Here is an 18,488-nt window from a genome sequence, read left to right as displayed (position 1 = left end):
AGTTTTTTGATGATGATTCTTTGCCACGCACAGACTCACTAGATCCCTTGGGTCCAGGATTCGACTCAACGTCATCACAGAGGGATAATAAATCCAGTAAGTGCAGGCAAATCACAACAATACGCTCTAGACATTGCGGGCAAGGTAGCAGCACGAGAAAAACATTATTACTTTTAAATGATTTATCTCCAGGTAAATAACTAACCTGTATAAGAAACAGAAAAGGCTTGTAGCGCATAGTTGCAGACGCGCTGCCACCTTGCCCACTGGAGCTGCAGGACCAAGCCGGCGAATTTATAAGGTTCTCCGTCGATGACGCTCCCCAGAAGGTGACGTGGAAGTCAGAAGATAGGATGGGCGGTTCCAGTGAAGGTGGCTCCGTAAAACAGCAGGAATTTTCGTTCATCTTTACGGCGCTGTCCATGCGATAATTACCATGGCTGAGGTCAAAAGATGAGCAGATATGGCCCTCCGTTGACGCATGCGTGATCCAACCAAGGGTCAGGATCTGTATAAGAAACAGAAAAGGCTTGTAGCGCATAGTTGCAGACGCGCTGCCACTTTGCCCACTGGAGCTGCAGGACCAAGCCGGCGAATTTATAAGGTTCTCCGTCGATGACGCTCCCCGGAAGGTGACGTGGAAGTCAGCAGGTAGGATGGGCGGTTCCAGTGAAGGTGGCTCCGTAAAACAGCAGGAATTTTCGTTCATCTTTACGGCGCTGTCCATGCGATGATTACCATGGCTGAGGTCAAAAGATGAGCAGATATGGCCCTCCGTTGACGCATGCGTGATCCAACCAAGGGTCAGGATCTGTATAAGAAACAGAAAAGGCTTGTAGCGCATAGTTGCAGACGCGCTGCCACCTTGCCCACTCTATATATAGCGCAATATATATATATATATATATATATATATATATATATATATATATATCACAACCTCGTGACAATATATATATATATATATATATATTGCATCCGAAAATCTATTTGCTTTTCCTTATGAAGTTTGTAAACAGTCATGATGTCTCGCTTGTTATTGAATCTGCGTCATGCGATCGCCCAAAGGGAGCAAACGCGGACAAGTCTTTCTGCTGTAGAAGCCACGGCTGTTATTTTTGCCACCACAGCGAGCGCCTGCGCTGCTGAATACGACGATTAGGCACGGTCAGGGAATAGCTACTTTGATTCTCTGAATACCAAGCATTCCTGGACAACCTGCTAGGGTGACCCTGCTTTGAGAAAGTGTTCATCCATACGCTGCTTTGTTTTTGGGGTGCACACACAGCATTCCTCTTCATTGTCGCGTGGCGCATGCTCGAAAGATGGCATGAAAGTACAAAAACGAGAAGAAATAAACCATTACAACACTCCCCCGCCTCTCCTGTCCCACACACACACACACACACACACACACAAAAAAAAGCAGTCAGCGTGTCCATTTCTTTTCTCCGCGGGGCATGAATACATCTACATAAGTAGTTGGTGGTAGTATCGCTAAGCATAGGTGGCACAAGGTGGAGCCATGTCGCACCTGTTGAATTTGGCGCGATTTTTAAATACATACAGAAAGCACACACAACACTTTTTGAGCGTGTACAATGCAGACCCCTGGACTGATCTGCATAAAAATTATACCATAACAATTAGGAAAAAAAAGAAAGGAAATAATTTTAATAATTGAGTTATCGTCCTTAGGAGACAACAAAAAAGGGCGAGACTACAAAAGTACAATTTTTCTGGATATTTGCCTTTGGTTTGTAAAAAAAATAAAAGCCTGAATAGAAAATCTGTCAGCAACGTTTCCTCCATACACTAAAAAGGAATACAGTGCCGAAAACTCCATGTAAATCTGACCAAACTTGAACGACCTAGAACTTCAAAAAGTACACATGTATTTTTTATGGGCGCTTGCACTGGTGAGCTGTCTTAAAGGGGTGGTGCCACAATATTTCTGGCTTGCGGACTCTTTGCTGCAAGCTTTAATTATAGCTCCACCGAGCCTGATACATGCACCAAGATTAATTTATTCTTGCTTTATAATTATACGTCTTATTGATATGAACAATTTTCAGTTCCTGTTTGCGGGTACCGAGTTGGGCAGGTACGTAGCAGTGTAGCTGACTTAGTCACGTGATCACAAAGCTTTGTACGTGTCATGCTGAGTATCGTCAGGTCCCGCACACATGTGCCACACAAGCGCCTGCAAAACAAACGCAGTGCTTGCTGCAGCAGCCACGATGCTTTGCCGGTAGATACGTTGACTTCTGGTAGAAGCCCAGAAGTCACTCACCTGACTACAGATCTGGTGTGACATCACTACAACTTTTGTTGCTTTTTTTATAGAGCTACGTCAGTGTTGGACACGCTTGCGATAAGCCTAGATTAGGAGAATGAGCAAATAGCTACACTTGAGAAGTGACTTAGAATATATTCTAACCGTTTCCGAAGTTCGACAATTCATGTGGAGTGTCCTCGCCTATATAGAAAAAACCCACATGGTGCTTGCTATAGCTTTGAAATTTTATGGCACCACCCCATTAAAAGCCACCTCCAGCGATTTTTTGACAATGTCAGGATAATGGTGCTTTTATGTTCCTGAGACACTCTTGTCATGTGCTCGATAGCTGAAATGCTTAACCAATTGAAACATTTTTAAATACCAAGAGCCGTTATACCGAAACTGAAACCCAACTGAGTCGGCTTTTACGTGTGACGTAATCATTTGCCTGAACCTTTCAGATTGTGCATAATGCTCGCCAGATGGCACTACCTGTCCACGCTGTCTGCCGGGATCAGATAAAAAGCTGTTATGGTGAATATATGGTGAATAATGTGCAGCTCACAACGCAACACCACTTGCCACCTATCACATGCCCATCAACACGGAAAAGGAAGTGCACGCTTAACCAAGGAAGCGCCAGCCAAACCCACACAACTCATAGCAAACAAGCAGACCTTGCAGTGGCACATCAGTTCGGTCACTTCCCCCAGGCAAAGCTATGTCACCCGCACAATATTGCCATTAATTCTGGCAAGCAAGGTGAGTATTTGGAGGCAAGCTATAAAATTCATTTGAAAAAAATCTGCGAAATTACCAAGCTTTTAATGGCCCAAACGTGTAAATGAACGTACCTTGTGAATTTCATTGAGATCCATTCACCTCCAAAAATCGCTGGAGTTGGCCTTTAAGAGCATTGGTTTGCAGCACATTACTCAACAACCATAAAGGAACAGCTCTGACAGTGCTTAATTAATACTCATCCTGTTGATACAAGTCTCCTTTTCTAGAATCCTTCTTGGTTTGTTTAAGGGGTGACACGGGTCTCAAAAGGATGAAAATCGCGAAAAAATTGACTTTTTGAAGTTGACAATTTCGGAATCTGCAACTATTTTTGCACTTATCTAAGAAGTTTCAAGCTTCTCGTGTCATTATTTCTGGCAAAAAATCAATTTATAACACCCCTGTGAGATGAATCTGAGCAGAAGGAAACGCTAAAGTTACACTTTTTCCAAGCTGAGCCATTGCCGTTAAACACGAGCTATCGTGGTCATCTTGGTCTCGTTTAGAAGAGTTTTTCTTCATCTTCAATTTCCTGCCATCTGTGGCTCGCCTTGCTCATCGGTTTTTCAGCAAAAACGCTTCATCGAGAAGCACTACCGCGCGATTCTATTGGCTGCTTGCGGCACGTGACAAAACCTAGGCATCCAATTGGCCAAGTGGCGTTTCCGGCATCTGCTTCTTCATCGTGACGCGAACAGACATGCGCCATTTTGTCATGGTGCTGTCGACTGTTTGCCGCAGTAAAGAAGTTCCTCACCACACTAATTTGTGAAGAGGGTGTAACGATTGTTCATTCACTGTGAACTTCAGAAAGAGCCCCGCTATCACTCAGGACAGGGAGGATGGCAAACACGCGGCGTTCAACGGTGGTCGCCGAGTCGCCGGTGTAGGCTTAACTCACACACGAGCCTGTCGGTTGTCAACAACGTCGCTGGAAGCGGCAGTGTTTTGGAGCTTCAACAGTTACAGGAGGGCAAGTAAAAAAACAGAAGTGAAGCTACGAGAGATAGCAATCTTTGCATCGATAGAACGGAAGGGCAGTCTTATCGCTAAACGCGCCGATGCCGCGGGTTCTCCCTGTCGGACGTGAACTGTGAGACGGGTCGTCAGAGTGGAGTTCGCCGCGCGTCGGCAAACAACAGGAAATCAATCCGTTTTTGGTGAATGTGCTTGCCGCCCGTGCAATGAAGGCTACTGGCAACAGGTATAGAGTGCTTGTAACGATGCGTCCGCAACGATGAACATATTGCGCTGCGGCCTCCATTCGAAAATGTGGCAATCTTACGTGAAAAGGAAACTAACACCTCGCTGCTCTTGGAGCCTTGAAATGGATGAGCGAGTGCACGAGTTCGGTCTGCGACATCAACAACTCAATCTGGACAAGCCGGAAAACCGCTTTATTATACGATGGATCGCGGATTACGCGCGTACATTCGTCACACATAGGCATCCCCGAACTAATAAGCGGCCTAATCGGCAGACGAGCACATGGCGACTGCATCAGCTAAGAAGTGTGCCCCTGCGGAAAACATGCAGTGAGCATTGAAAAAACGCCATTTAGGTGTCGCAAAATAGGACTACATGCCTGGTGCCTACCGAGAAAGCTGAATTTGCAAATCGTTGTAAATAAAGAGCTTTTCCATGCTACTTTCTGCCCAAAATGGACTTGAGTTTTTGCATAATTTCTCAGGATTCGAATTTTGCTGCAGTTGCGAACTTGTCTAAATGATCTATTTTTTTACAGAGCAGTTAGGACTGTCATTCTTTCTTGAGAACCTTCTACGAAAAAAATTTTGGTCTGTCTGTACATTTGTCTGTTTATCCGCCCTTAACGATACCTTAAACGACATCAAACAACCCACCCCATCCGCAGCGCCCACTAATATTGCTCAAGCTTTAGCATTCATAGTTGTGCAATTGTCATTGAAAAAGCAATTATTGCGCAAATCTGAGGCACCATAAGAACACGTCCATATTTTTTATGTCTGCCTTTATACTAGAAGAGGCACACAATAAGTAACTCAAAGGACTGTAGCGTTTATCGCGCTGTGCTGACAGTGCAACGCGATGTTCAAAAAGGTGTTTCCAACGCTTTGCTACGACTGCACGGTAGTGGCACCTGCCCGTCGCTTTGCGTTCTACACCGTATCACCTCCGAGACTGGCGTGCATCTGTTTCCGCAAGCGTGCATGCCTTCATTTTTGAAGATAATTGACAGATGGCGCTCGTTTTTAACGTGCCTCGATGCGCTTGTTCGCCTCCGCTACATGCTCGAGGCACTCTAACGCAGCGCCTTCAGAATACCATTCACGAATTTTCTTGCACAGAACATCAAATAAACGTTTTGTTCACTCTTCCAGACGCAAGACTATCGCCTATCGACGACATTTGCAGTGTAACATGCAGATTAGGGCCAATTTTTTGTTGTGACATGTAGCTGTATCTTTAGTTTACACAATGGTAGGTATGCATTTTTGATTGAGATCCTAAAAATTTAATTTTTGACAGAAATTGGAGCATAAAGTGGGTGTGTCTGGAACACTGATATGCAAGGTGCCACAAGCCTAGCTAAAATTATGAAATAAGAAAAAGCACTCCTACCGTTGTGTAGTTTATGTTCATTAGTACACAGGCATGTGCCAATACTAGCTCTGCAATACAAATTTCTTGTGTCATTATATTGGCAAACAATAAGTAATTAATTTTAAGATATTTCAAAAACCAATAGGTTTAGAGGAACAGTAATTACATTTTTGAGATCAGCACGAAAGAATCAACTATACTGTGAATTTTTTTTATGAATACATGAAAATATCTGGCATTAAGTCTCAAGTACAGTGTTCCCCCTTAAGCAGCACGCTTCCATTGTCGAGCTGTGACAGTTGTTCATCAGCACTCGTGCTGTGCGCTTTTTTTTTTTCATGCGTCCTTTATGCTTGAGCGGCACGTTGCATGTATGCGGTTGCTTACCCTTCTTCGCATGACACTCAAATTTTTTGCTATCACATTCACTGCTTTACCCTTGCCACAAAACTAGCTTTTTTTCACATGAATTTTTGCAAAATAGGACAATGTGCACCCACGCTGCATTACTGCTTCAGAAATGGGGAGTTTGACAGGTTGACACACCTATTTACTACATTTAGGAGGTCACGATGTCAATATGAGTGTGCACTGCTCACAATGATTCAAGAATTTTCCAGGATGGCAAATAATTTCAGGAATTTCAAGGGCCTTAAAAATGCTTTTTTAAATTCAAGGGTTTTCAAGGATTTCAAGGACCTGTACGAGCCCTGCTAATAGAGCTCGACCCCAAATTCGAATTAGCTAATAGAAAGGTGCTCTTGGTAGTTGACAAATGCTCAGCACGTGTGGTTGATGTGGACTTGAAGGAAATTAATCTCTAGTTTCTGCCACTAAAATACAATGGCAGTCCAGCAACCAATAGACCAGGGGGTAATTAAGAACTATGCTTTTACAGGCACCACATGTTGGAGCATTTGGTGTTGTGTGCCACTGGTACAAAAGGCTACGATGCGACGCTGCTCACGACCTTGCATATGTTGGTGCTGGAGGCCAGGGGTCAGGTATGGCCAACAACTGTTGACAATTCCTTCTGTCACAGTGGCTTTTGTGTGGCCAATGAGAGCACAGCTTGCGAGCCCAACAAGCACGAGGCCGAGGTCATCCCTGTTGGACTTCGGGGTGCGCTGGAGCACGTGAGCTTTGACGACCACGTCAATGCAGATCGCAGTGCAGTGGTCTGTGGCACGATCACTGATGATGATATCATCGTACAGGTGAATATGCGGAGAAGCGCCCGCCGTCGATCTAGGTAAAAATAATGAAGAGAATGAGGCGCCGACGCTGCCCCCAGCTTCGGAGCAAATGTAGGCTATGCGTGTCGCGTGCCTATTCTTCAGCTTCGAGAAAGGAGAAGAAGATTCCTTCCGCCACGTTTGCGCAATGGTAAACAAGGCTATAATGATCGCATTCAAAGAGAAGCAGAAAATGATCACGGATTATTTTCGCTAATAAATATTTTGAGTGATTTTAGAATAACCCGATCTCAATTCTTGCTGTTTTTTTCAATAAACTTCATTATTTCAAATTCAGTTTGATTCGAACTCATTGGACGTCCACACAGAGTTTGAATCAATGTACTTTTACTGTACACTGACACTGGAGACCACGTGCCATTGCATCAATGGTCATATCATATGTTCGAAAGGAAGTGCCGAGTCATTGATGAGCACGTAGAAGACATGCTCGAACGTGACGTGACACAACATTTGCATAGTTCCTGGGCCTCTCCCATACCTGCCAAGATAAAGGATTCAAGGTTCAAGGATTTTCAAGAGAATCCGAGAGATTTACACAATGATGGAGGTGGGAAGGTCGCGCTTAATTATTTGCACCCTCCCCTTTTTGGCAACTAAAAAAGTGAAAAACAAGATAAGGGAGCGGAGGTCCACATCACAAGCACATAAACATCAGCGGTGTGGTAGCGTAGTGGCTTGGAGTGGCCGAACACACGAGGGTAGAGTTCCTCACTAAGGTGGAAGTCTCGAAGGGGGATCGCGTATAGCCCCGAAATTTAGCATCATCAAAACAACTAATACCCCTGTCACACGTGGCAACTTAAGTGCACTTTGAGCGAGTGTACTTGCGCTCACGAAGTGTCACTCTGGTGGTTTGCTGCTACACGAGAAAGTGAAGAGTACTTTAGAAATGATGGCAGTGGCGATTGAAGGATTTTTAGCACAACATATATTTGTTACTTTTGCGCCTGTGTCTCATCACCGGACCACGTTGTCTTCCTGGAAGTAGCACCTGTGGCCCATGCTATCCTAAATAAAGAGAGCAACTCACCTATACATGAGTGTACCTGGAAGTCAACAACACGACAAACGCAGCCATTGCTGTGCACATGCTGCCGCATCTTCCTAGCGGATGTGGCCGCAAACAGCCCGACGGTGAAAGCAGCGAGGTTGTTGTATTTTATAATTTGTTTTATACATAACAGTATCCATCATAACAAAAACAATGGTTTAAGTATAGTATGAGTACCGCCTCAAGCAACAGCGTCTTTCTGTACAAGCTACTGGTACCGAGGCTACACACTTCATCGCAGTCGTCGCAGTGAAGTAAGCTTAGGGAACGCACTTGCTAAGTGTACTTTGCAGCGAGTGACACTAAACTTGCTCATGTGACAGCACGTAAATGACACTTGCGGCTAAGTGTACTCGTTCAGAGTACACTTAAGTTGCTACGTGTGAGAGGGGTATAACAAAATAATTTCTGTCCAAACAACTTGTCTTCCTGTGACACGTGTGAACCGACGAGACGGTGCAGCTGGCTGCTCTGAAAGCGCGTGTCAAAGCACTACAATCTTTGGACAGGAAAGCCAAAACGTTTTAAGCCTATTTGATGTTTTTACTGCCTTTAATGCGACGTGAGTTGCCATTTCAAGGTAGCGCAGATTGCGTATGGCAAAGACATCAATGGGTGTTCTGATTGCGTGCACTCACAGGTACTGTGGAATTCCCGGGTTCATCAATAGGCAAAATGAACCAAGATGAAAAAAACTTGGCAGGTTTGTTGGGTTATGCTCATACTTTCACTTATTCATCCACTCAACTTCCCCACTATCATAGGCCCTTTGACACAGCTTCTACGTGTCAAACTTTTCGACCAGGTATACAGATTGCGATGCTGCATTTACTACACTGCGTCACATTCTCACCTTTCCTGTGATACTTCGGCATTTCGACCCAGGCGCACAGACAGAAATACAGTAGAATCTTGATGATACGAATTTGAAGGAAGCACACAAAATATACGTATCATCCTGAATTCGTATGAACCAAACACGTTAAAGCTGATCATGAAGATGAACAACTTCATTGATGTTAACTACTTCTTTCTGAAAAAGAGTCGATGATATTCCTTTGAACTTTCCTGCTTTCAACACCTCTCAATAAAGTGCGGTGGTTTCCTCACTCATGCTGCTGGCGCTTAACGTGAATTCACAGCTGGCATCAAAGTGAGGGAAATCGGCAAAAATCACTGGAAATTCACTCACTTCGTTGCTCAAAGAACTGAAAAAATGTGCCGCGAAGTCAACATGAAGAAAATCACTCACACGAGAGAATTCAAGTGAAAATGCCAGAACGGCCGCAAAACCACATCAGCACCCATCGGAAATGTCAACACCTACCACTGCCGCTTGAGAAATAATTCCATTTAGCCCGTTTCCTGAGTATTAAAATTTGTACAGAGGTCTAGTTATGCATCAAAAGCACTGAAAAAAAAAAAACAGTCTACACCTGTACAAACATTGTTTCAGCAAATACGGCAGCAGAAAGGACTCGAGCGGATGCAATGGCAGCAGCGGATTCAGCGGGCATTAAAAAGCGAGACACGTTAGGGTATGCCGACTCGCTGATGCTACGCCTTCTTCTACTTCTGGTGTTCAGAGTGATCGTAATCCAAACCAGGATCTCCATGAACGTGTCCTTGCCAAGGCCATAAACTTTGTTGTTCTGTGCGGGTAGTTAGCGATTGCACCGACGCGAGTAAGCGCTGATGCCCTTGCCACCATGTTGAATTTGTGGATTGTTATTTACATCACATGATTTGAGAGCTCGTTCAGTTGATGTAGCCAAAATCGTGAAGCAACAAGGTGATCTGCTATCGCATGAGGGAAACACTGGTCTTAGACCGATTTTTTTCATGTAGGCCTCGCATTGTGATTTTCCGGTAAGTTAAGCGGCGAAGCGAGAGAAATACCCGAGAGTTTTGCCGCGTTCACTCCTTTCAAAGCTGAGTGTGAATAGGCCTTTCTCCCACAGACAAGTCGCGTTGTGCCGTTCACGTGCGGCGGTCAATTGCACGTTCGTATCATCCACGGTGGCTGAGAAAATTGTTCGTATAACACTGAATCATGACATATTTTCTATAATGTCGTCTATCCAAAGCAACCTTAAAATTCTTATCATGACGAAATTTCACCATCGAGATTAAGCTATACGCACAGACACCAGCAGTGCCGGCCTTGGCCCCGTCCTTGCTCAACAAAAGGCTGGCTATTAGTACGTCACCGCTCTCGCCAGTCGCGCACTCACGAAGTCTGAAACAAACTATTCGGTAGCATAAAAGGAATGCTTGGTGATAATTTGGGCCATACCTCAACCATACCTCTATGGTCGCCCGTTTGACATAACTGACCACCGTTCTCTGTGCTGGCTTTTTTATTTGAGAGAGCTTTCGGGTTGTCCCGCTCGATTAGCAATTTGGCCACAAGAGTTAACACATTTGCGTGCTTTACCGTTTTAGAGGCACACACTCCAATGCAGATGCTCTGTCTTGCTCCCCACTACACAGTGTGACAATTTGCCCTAATGCCCCATTAGCCGAGTCTTCTCTCTCAGCAACGAACATGATTTTGGAGCAGAAGAAGGACCCATGCATGGTTTCTATGATCAACTTCCTGCAAAAGCCATCACAACCTCCTGCCAGTCAAGCATTGTGCTGCCAAGCACACAACTTCTCCATTCGCGATAAACTTTTATACCCCTGTAATTACCTTGCCAATGGCCGAAAATGGTTTCTTGTAGTTTGTTGGCATCTTCGCTCCAATATCTTTGATGCATTTCACATGACCCACAATGCATGCATGTAGGTGCACAAAGACTTTCCCATGCCTACACCTACACTATTACTGGTGCAGGATGTGCCCATTTGACAGTCATTATGTCAACTCTTGTTTCGAATGCCAAAGTCGCAAGAATCTTCCTCACTGTTTCCCTGCCCCAATGCAACTTCTACCTTACCCAACACATGTATTTGATCATGTAGGAATAGATCTTTATGGTCCTTTACAGGATACTCCTGATGGCAGCCGAAAGGTAATCGTGGCTATTGAGTATCCGATACGTTGATAAAAAGATATGTGGGGTTTCACGTCCTAAAACCACCATATGATTGAGAAAGGCCGTAGTGGAAGACTCGGGAAATTTCGACCACCAGGGGTTCTTTAACGTGCACCCAAATTTGAGCACACAGACCCACAGCATTTTTGCCTCCATCGAAAATGCAGCTGTCTCAGCCGGGATTCGATCCCGCGACATACAAGCCAGCAGACGAGTACCTTAGCCACGAGACAACTGCGGCGGGGCCCATCTGACCCATTATGCGGAAACTTCATTCGTATGTTGCCTTGTTTATCCTGTGCCACGTCATACTGCGGCATGGGGCCCCAGTAGACTGAGGCTAAATGTTTCTATTTGATGTCATAGAAGCTCTTCTCGAAAAATGCTGCATATTTAAGCACATAACAACTGCATATCACCTCCAGACAAATGCTTCAATCGCATTTTCGGTGTATATCGCATCTCAGCACAGCACTTGGGACCATGTGCTCCGATTTGTGACATACGTCTTTAAAACTGCCATGCGGGTCACCATGAAATTTTCTTTCTTCTTTCTACCTTTTGGACGCGAGCCGTTTTTCATTATGAATACTATTCTTCCATATAGCGCTGATGTCACAGAATTTACGCCCTTATCTGAAGCTGTTGCCCTTGTAGAAGAGTGCCAAAAGCTCTCCCCCATATTGACATCTGAAGACCAGCAATGTCAGAAGCACCGTTACGATCCTGTCATCGTGCCTGCATCTTATAATCTTGGCTCACTAGTGCAGCTTTGGGTGCCGGCCATCTAGAGCTGTGCGCTGGGGCCGCCGCCTAGATTCCTCAAGCCGCCGCCGAAACTTAAAGAGCGGGCACGCCGCCGCCACTGCCGTGCCATAAAGGCGACATGGCACCGGCGCGCCACAATTCGTCATATTTTTTAGGGGCGCAGCTCTTTAAGTCGTGGGTCGTGCGTTTGCGATGTATGTAGTAGTAGTAGTAGTCGTCCTCATCATTGTAGTAGTAGATAAGACACCTCCCCGGCTGGATTAGAGGACTGGCACGTGCGCATTTTTTTTAATTGAGAAGGAAACTCGTGCACATTATTCATAAGTAAAAAGATAGTTGTTTCTGATGAAATAACCTATAGAGACGAGTATCAGTGACTTAATCTCCAACAAAATGTGCCTTGAATTTGATGCTTACTAAACAAAACTAGTATCAGAAGGACACATTCTGAGCACTATCTGACCAGAAAGGATTGCCATGTTAAACTCGCTGTGCGTTACCTCCTTGGCTTTAGCAAGGTTTAGCAGGGGTTGCGCCACAGTGCCATGAACTAGAGGCGGTGAAAGGTGGGATCTAGACACGAAGCCCAGGCCGTAAAAAAGTGCACGCGTGCCACTCCTCTAGTCCAGTCCGGCAGTGCCACCTCTCGTTTAGTTCTTGGAATGTCTGCTGTATGACGGTACTTCATATGATGAATATTTATTTTTTAAATGACGACGGTGCGGCGAATGCGCTAACACCGCGCGGTAAAGTCACAGAACGCTGTACAATCTTGAAGGCTCTGGCCAAACCGGTCGTCCCCACTTTTACCAAAACGGCAGAAGTCAGCGAGTGTTTTTACACTACAGTGTCCTTGGTGATCGGCAAGAGCACAGCTGATGCCGATTGAGAAGACCACAGTTTCAGTGTAAAATTTCATACTACAAAACCTATAGTGGAATCTGGCGCGAGTGTCTACGCGAGTGAAAAACTTGTTGGGCTAGTTGGTAGATTATTGCAAAAAATTAATTTGAGCACAAACACATGACACATTCACGCACAGTCCCCTCCCCCCCCCCCCCACACACAGCGCTGTGCATGTTTGATGCCAGGGTGTGTGTGTGTGCGTGAATGTGTCGTGTGTTTGCATTCAAATTAATTTTTTGAAATGTCTAGGTGGGGCACGTGAGGCTGATAGAACGGTGCTGCGACCACCAAGGCTTGAAATCGAGGAACCCAACCTCCAAAAAAAAACAAAACACATGACAACCACAAGCCTCAGCGTGTGTGGTTGTCTTATTTGTCTCCTTGTGTATGTGTTTTATGAACACTGGTTTCCTAGATTCCAAGCTATGTACCAACAGGTCACCAGACTCCCGAACCAGAATGGGATTGATAGAAATTTATGTAAAAGCTTCGTATCTGCTTCGGGGGCATTTCGTTCTTGGCATTCACGACGCTCGTTCACAGGGAATAAAACAAAGTGACATAAACTTATTCTCAAAAAAGACTTCCATCATTCTTCCAAATATAAAGATGATTGAAGGAACTCTGTGTAACCTCGATATTGATCCAAAACCGGGACAAGTTCAACCGAGCTACGGTATTATACACTGCTAGGAATTCTCAAGATTTGGCGCAAGCAAATACCCTAATGAAGAAATTTTTCGAAATGGCCAAAATAAACATTTTTTTGAGCTCGGAATATGCATAATCGATTCATAAAAATAAAGTTACGGTATAGAACAGCAAACAATAAACACATTTTTTTATACTAACGGCAGGCGCTTGTGCTCATGTGCAGAAAGATCGTGAAAGCAGTGGTTCGTATATAAAGGATCTCTGACTCCGCTGTAAAGACCATTAGGTACATAGCAGAAAAGATTTTTTTAACCCCGAGAGGTTCAGCGGAACATTGAGGGGCGTTCACGTAGCTTCGTCGTCGTTTGCAGCCCCGTTGAGTGCATCTAGAACAGACGTAATTATACAGACTATAAGTGAAATCTATGTGGTTTCCTTGGTGAATTTTGAATTTTATATTAATGGGGATCGGTATTTGAATAACACTTTGCCAAAACTATCAAATACCAACCGTAAATACACAATGTTGCCTAAACCAAGAAAGCTAGCATGCTCCCGCCACTTTTAAGAAGATAACGTTCCTTGCGCCGCTCCCCTGCCCACACATATACGCATGCCTGTGAACACTGTAGGCCGGGGGAAGCTGCTGCGCACAGAACTGAATTGAAACTGTGAACACTCGTAGGCAGTTTGCTAACTAACGCAATTCCATCCTAACAGTGTACATCCCATCATTCACACAATAGTTGAACGATTGCAACTCCCGATTTTCCTCAAGGTTATAGTATGAATCTGTATGAGGTTCAGCAAGCGACAGGAGCAAGAAAAAATCACCGCCCAAGCATTCCGTACAAATGGTTAACCAGTGAAAGCTGAAACGCACGGTCCCGGTGTTCAGCAGTGGTTTGAAGCCGACGCTGCACTGAAGCTTTTCGTAATTATTGGTTACATGTTCGTGCTCCTCAATGAGATTAGACAGATGTTTCGCTTGGTCTACTACAGTCTTCATTTCACATGCTTCACTTTGTGCCTCAAATGATCATGGATGATCATGAAAAAGTGGAAATACCGGTTAAGTGCTTTCAGATTGCGTTAATCACATTTGTTCTCGGAGCACAGGTGGTGTATAGGTGTAGACAGTTATATATTTATTTAAGCACTATCTTTTGCATATCATGGTATCCTTTAAACGACATTGTTTTCTCTACTCTTTCTATACGAGTCTTTCATCACTTGCCAAGGCAGATAAATATATCTGTGCGTTTGTACACTTTATTACCATGGCACTTACTCATGCAAATAAATAGGTGCATAACTAAAAAAAAAAAAAAACCAAGAGCCATTGTGTCTCATTCTTTGAGCAAATGAAATCCTCATATAGGTGTTGCGATACAGCTCTCTGCCTTCACCACTCCCCCCCCCCAATAATGCTTTCCTGAAGTCACTTGAGCAATGTATGCAGATCAGATTGTGCATTACACCTTGCTAATATATATATATATATATATATATATATATATATATATATATATATATATATATACACACACACACACACACACACACTGATTTCATCGCGTAAACACTTTTTCAAATAATTTTGCCCTTCATACCGTCTTTTACTTGCTTTGCCACCGCAGTAACCATTGCTTTGTGGTCACTGTGGTATAAAACAATGGGATGAGCTTGAACAAGAGCCACGCTCTGCTTTAAGTCAAATACATACACAAAAGGGGACATGCGAACGTTACACAGCACTTCACACGAAACCTTGCGCTATTGTTCATCCATCACCGGGCGCTTATATGTGATGTTACTGATCCTTCGGACGAAATTAGTTCGGTTATATCAACTTCCCATCGCTTTAGCGCCAGGTCACATGTTGCTCATGCTGACGCTCTTTCCTTTTCTGTACTGACTATGTGCGTGCTAGTAAAGCAAAAGATATTCACAACTGCTCGTAACGTCGGTAGGACGATATTGACATCGTAAAAAACTGAGGAACAGACATTGGCGACTCCAATGCATCCCTTCCCGATGCGGCAGCGCATGCTTTCTTCCTCGGAAAGCTCGCGAGGTGCTTCTTTACATCGGAAGCTTCCATCCTGGCGATGGTGGTTTTTCCGGCCCTTATCAAATTCCTGCCGAAAAGGGCAAAGGGCAGCACAGGAAAATTAAAGTGGCTTCCACCGTCACACTCCGGAGCCACGGAACACCACCGGTGCGCTGCACATAATTGAAGCGGAATCTAGCAATACAGCAATATGTGAAATGATGATGATGATATATGGTGTTTATTGGCGCAAGGGCCATTTGTTGGCCAAAGAGCGCCAGTTCATCTTACTAAAAATATGGACAATGATTATGATAAGCGGCTGTATAAGGGCCATAAAATTCCTCGCGATAAGGCAGGTAAGAACATACAAGTAATAAAATGATGACCATGCCGTGAAAGATGTGTGTGGTGTGAATAGATGACAAAAGTTGGTGATAATAAAGACGATGGTGGATATGCATGGCATTAGCACAAGTGCCTCACTCGTTCATACCCTTGCGTCCAAGGGCCGTGAGGCAAGTGCTTTCTTGTGTAACCTCCGCAGCAAAAACCTCTCTAGAGAGGTCATGCTACGGAATGCCCGGGTATGTGATATGAAAATTATGAATTTCTTTTAAAAACCCTAACAATGATTTATGACTAAAAAACGGTTCCCTACCGACGAACATTGCTGGGTGTAAAGGTATATGTTGTCGGTAGGGTAATGGAAAATCAGTGGCGTAACTAGGGGGGGGCAAGGGGGTACAAGTGCCCCGGGCGCCACTAGGGAGGGGGCGCCAAGCCGAGTCCTCGGGTTGGCGCCCCCTGGAAAGGTTGTCAATGTTTTTTTCCGTAAAACCGCCTGGAAGGGGGGAGGGGCGAGGTTGTAATGTACGACTGGAAGTGGGGATGGTGGTGAAGGAAAGGGTTGCCGCAATGGCTTTTGCATCGGGAAAAGGATCCTCTATTTTCATTTTGCTGCGCTACCTCCGTGCCTTCCCATGACCCTCGGCTAAGCTTTGTTTTGTGCTCCGCAGCACTGGGTTAGATGAGTTTCAGCGAACCCCACCAGCCTCCCAAACCACTTACTGAAAGCTTCCCTGAAACCAACCACGTACGTAAACAAAATAAAATAAAAAAGTTCGAATGCACCTTTTTTGAGTAAGAACAGAAAACTCCAACGAAATAGCCGATCGTCCAACGACTAATCGTCCACGCAGCGGCGGAAGGAAGGGCGAATATAATCCGTGACCTCGGCACCAAAGGCTAAACAAAGGCGTTTATTCGCAGAGTTCTCTGGAGGAAAGACGGAGAAAGCGTGACACGACGGCGACGTTTGTTGATTCCCTGCATCGCGGGCGCCAGCAAAGCAATAGAAGGGCGGGGGTCAACGTTTCCCACATGCCATCCACCGCCATGGGCAGGTTCATCCTTTGGCCCAAAGAACACGCACCTGCGAAAAAAGCGCAGAGCGTAGTGTACCCGACAGCATGTGCCGACTGCCCCGCTTCGTACGTTGGAGAAACCAAGAACTTCCCTGAAAGAATGCGGCCGCACAAGGATGACCTCCATCAATGGAACAGCGAACGGAGCGAAACGGCAGAACACTCCGACCAGTTTAACCCCCATACCAGACCCGAGGGCGCGGTGTCTAGCTGGTTGCTTTGTTTTGTACTCACCCTGCATTCCTTGGGATGCACAAATAGCGCGAAAGCTTAGGTACGAGAAACTTGGGCCTGGGAAGCGCCCGTGCCGTCAAGATTTTTGCAGTGTGGACTGGAAGAGAACAATGACGGGTAAGGGACTTCCGGAAGTTTGAATAAAAAAAGAAAAATACTATACAAAAACGCGGGCGTAGCTCATCGAAATCAGAACTGGTGGCCCTTGGCCTCCGAAATGGCCCGCCGCGCGCCAGTAGGCAATCGCGGAAGCCTACATTAGCGCTAATAATAATAATAATATAATAATAATAATAATATTATTTAATATTATTATTATTATTATTATTAATAATAATAATATTATTATTATTATTATAATTAATATTATTATTATTATTATATAATAATAATAATAATAATAATAATAATAACAAACATTATCACGGGCATAATGAGGGGCGCGGAAATATATTTGCCCTGGGCGCCGTCCTATCTAGTTACGCCACTGTGGAAAATGTCGTTTTCTTAGAGTTTCTAAGTGTTTGCACTGGATTAACATGTGAAGGACTGTCAATGCTTCACCACATCTGTCACACAATGGTGGATCGCCACCAGACAAAAGATATGTGTGTGTCGTGTATGTGTGTCCTATCCTGAGTCTCGTTAGTATTACCTCTGTATGACGCGATTTCGATACGGACAGCCAATGACCAACGGGTGGCTTAATAACGTGTAATTTGTTTTGTGTGTGTGTATCCCACTTGCTCTGCCAGTATACCCTGAGGTTTCGTTTGAGAGACGGCTTAAGATCAATGGCCGGGATTGATATGGGTGTAGGGGCCGTGCTTTTGTGGACGGATGCAGCGAGCTGATGCGCCCTCACGTTGCCTTGAATCTCACGGTGCCCTGGCACCCAGCACACTACAACATGTTGGTTGAGTGTGTAGAGTGTGCATAAAATGGAGTAAAGTGAAACGAGGACAGGGTTTTTTTGTTTCTTAAGACTTTGCAGAGCCGTTACCACACTGAGGGAGTCTGTAAAAATTACTGCTTTTTGTATTTGTAATTGTTTGATGTGTTTAGCTGCCACAAGTATCGCGTAAGCTTCCGCTGTGAAGATACTTGTGCCTGGATGTAGAGGGCCAGCATCCGAAAAGGAAGGGCCAACAGCAGCGTAGGACACAGAGGAGTTAGACTTAGAGGCATCTGTAAAGAACTCGGGACGTGTGTAGTAGTGTTGAAGTTCCACGAAGTATGTTCCAATATGTGCAATAGGCGCATGTTTAGTAATTTCTAGGAAAGACACATCGCAATCTATAGTCTGCCACTGCCACGGTGGAAGGTATGCTACAGGAGCCATTAAACTGTGTTCGAGTGACACTCCAGTGTCCTCAGCTAGACCCCAGGCGAACAGAGAAGGGCTGCCTCATTGAAGGCCTGTTTTGAAACAGAATGGAGCTCGACAA

General features: G+C 44.8%; 1 protein-coding gene across 7 annotated transcripts in view; it reads right to left on the bottom strand.

The window, feature by feature from the left end:
- The window catches only part of AspRS-m (aspartyl-tRNA synthetase, mitochondrial), a 382,875-nt gene that overhangs the window by 69,316 nt on the left and 295,071 nt on the right, over positions 1-18,488 (bottom strand). For 6 of the 7 annotated variants that reach the window (XM_075880712.1, XM_075880709.1, XM_075880711.1 and 3 more), the window contains one exon: positions 206-811. The exons of the other annotated variant lie outside the window; for it this stretch is intronic. In XM_075880712.1, the coding sequence (XP_075736827.1) occupies positions 206-811 (606 nt within the window). The remainder of the gene's footprint in view (positions 1-205; positions 812-18,488) is intronic. 7 annotated transcript variants of the gene reach the window in all.

Source organism: Rhipicephalus microplus, chromosome X, assembly GCF_043290135.1.
Source record: "Rhipicephalus microplus isolate Deutch F79 chromosome X, USDA_Rmic, whole genome shotgun sequence".
Classification (NCBI taxonomy): domain Eukaryota; kingdom Metazoa; phylum Arthropoda; class Arachnida; order Ixodida; family Ixodidae; genus Rhipicephalus; species Rhipicephalus microplus.
The sequence above is the reverse complement of the archived record's forward strand: the minus strand, read 5'-3'. Positions and strand labels throughout refer to the sequence as shown.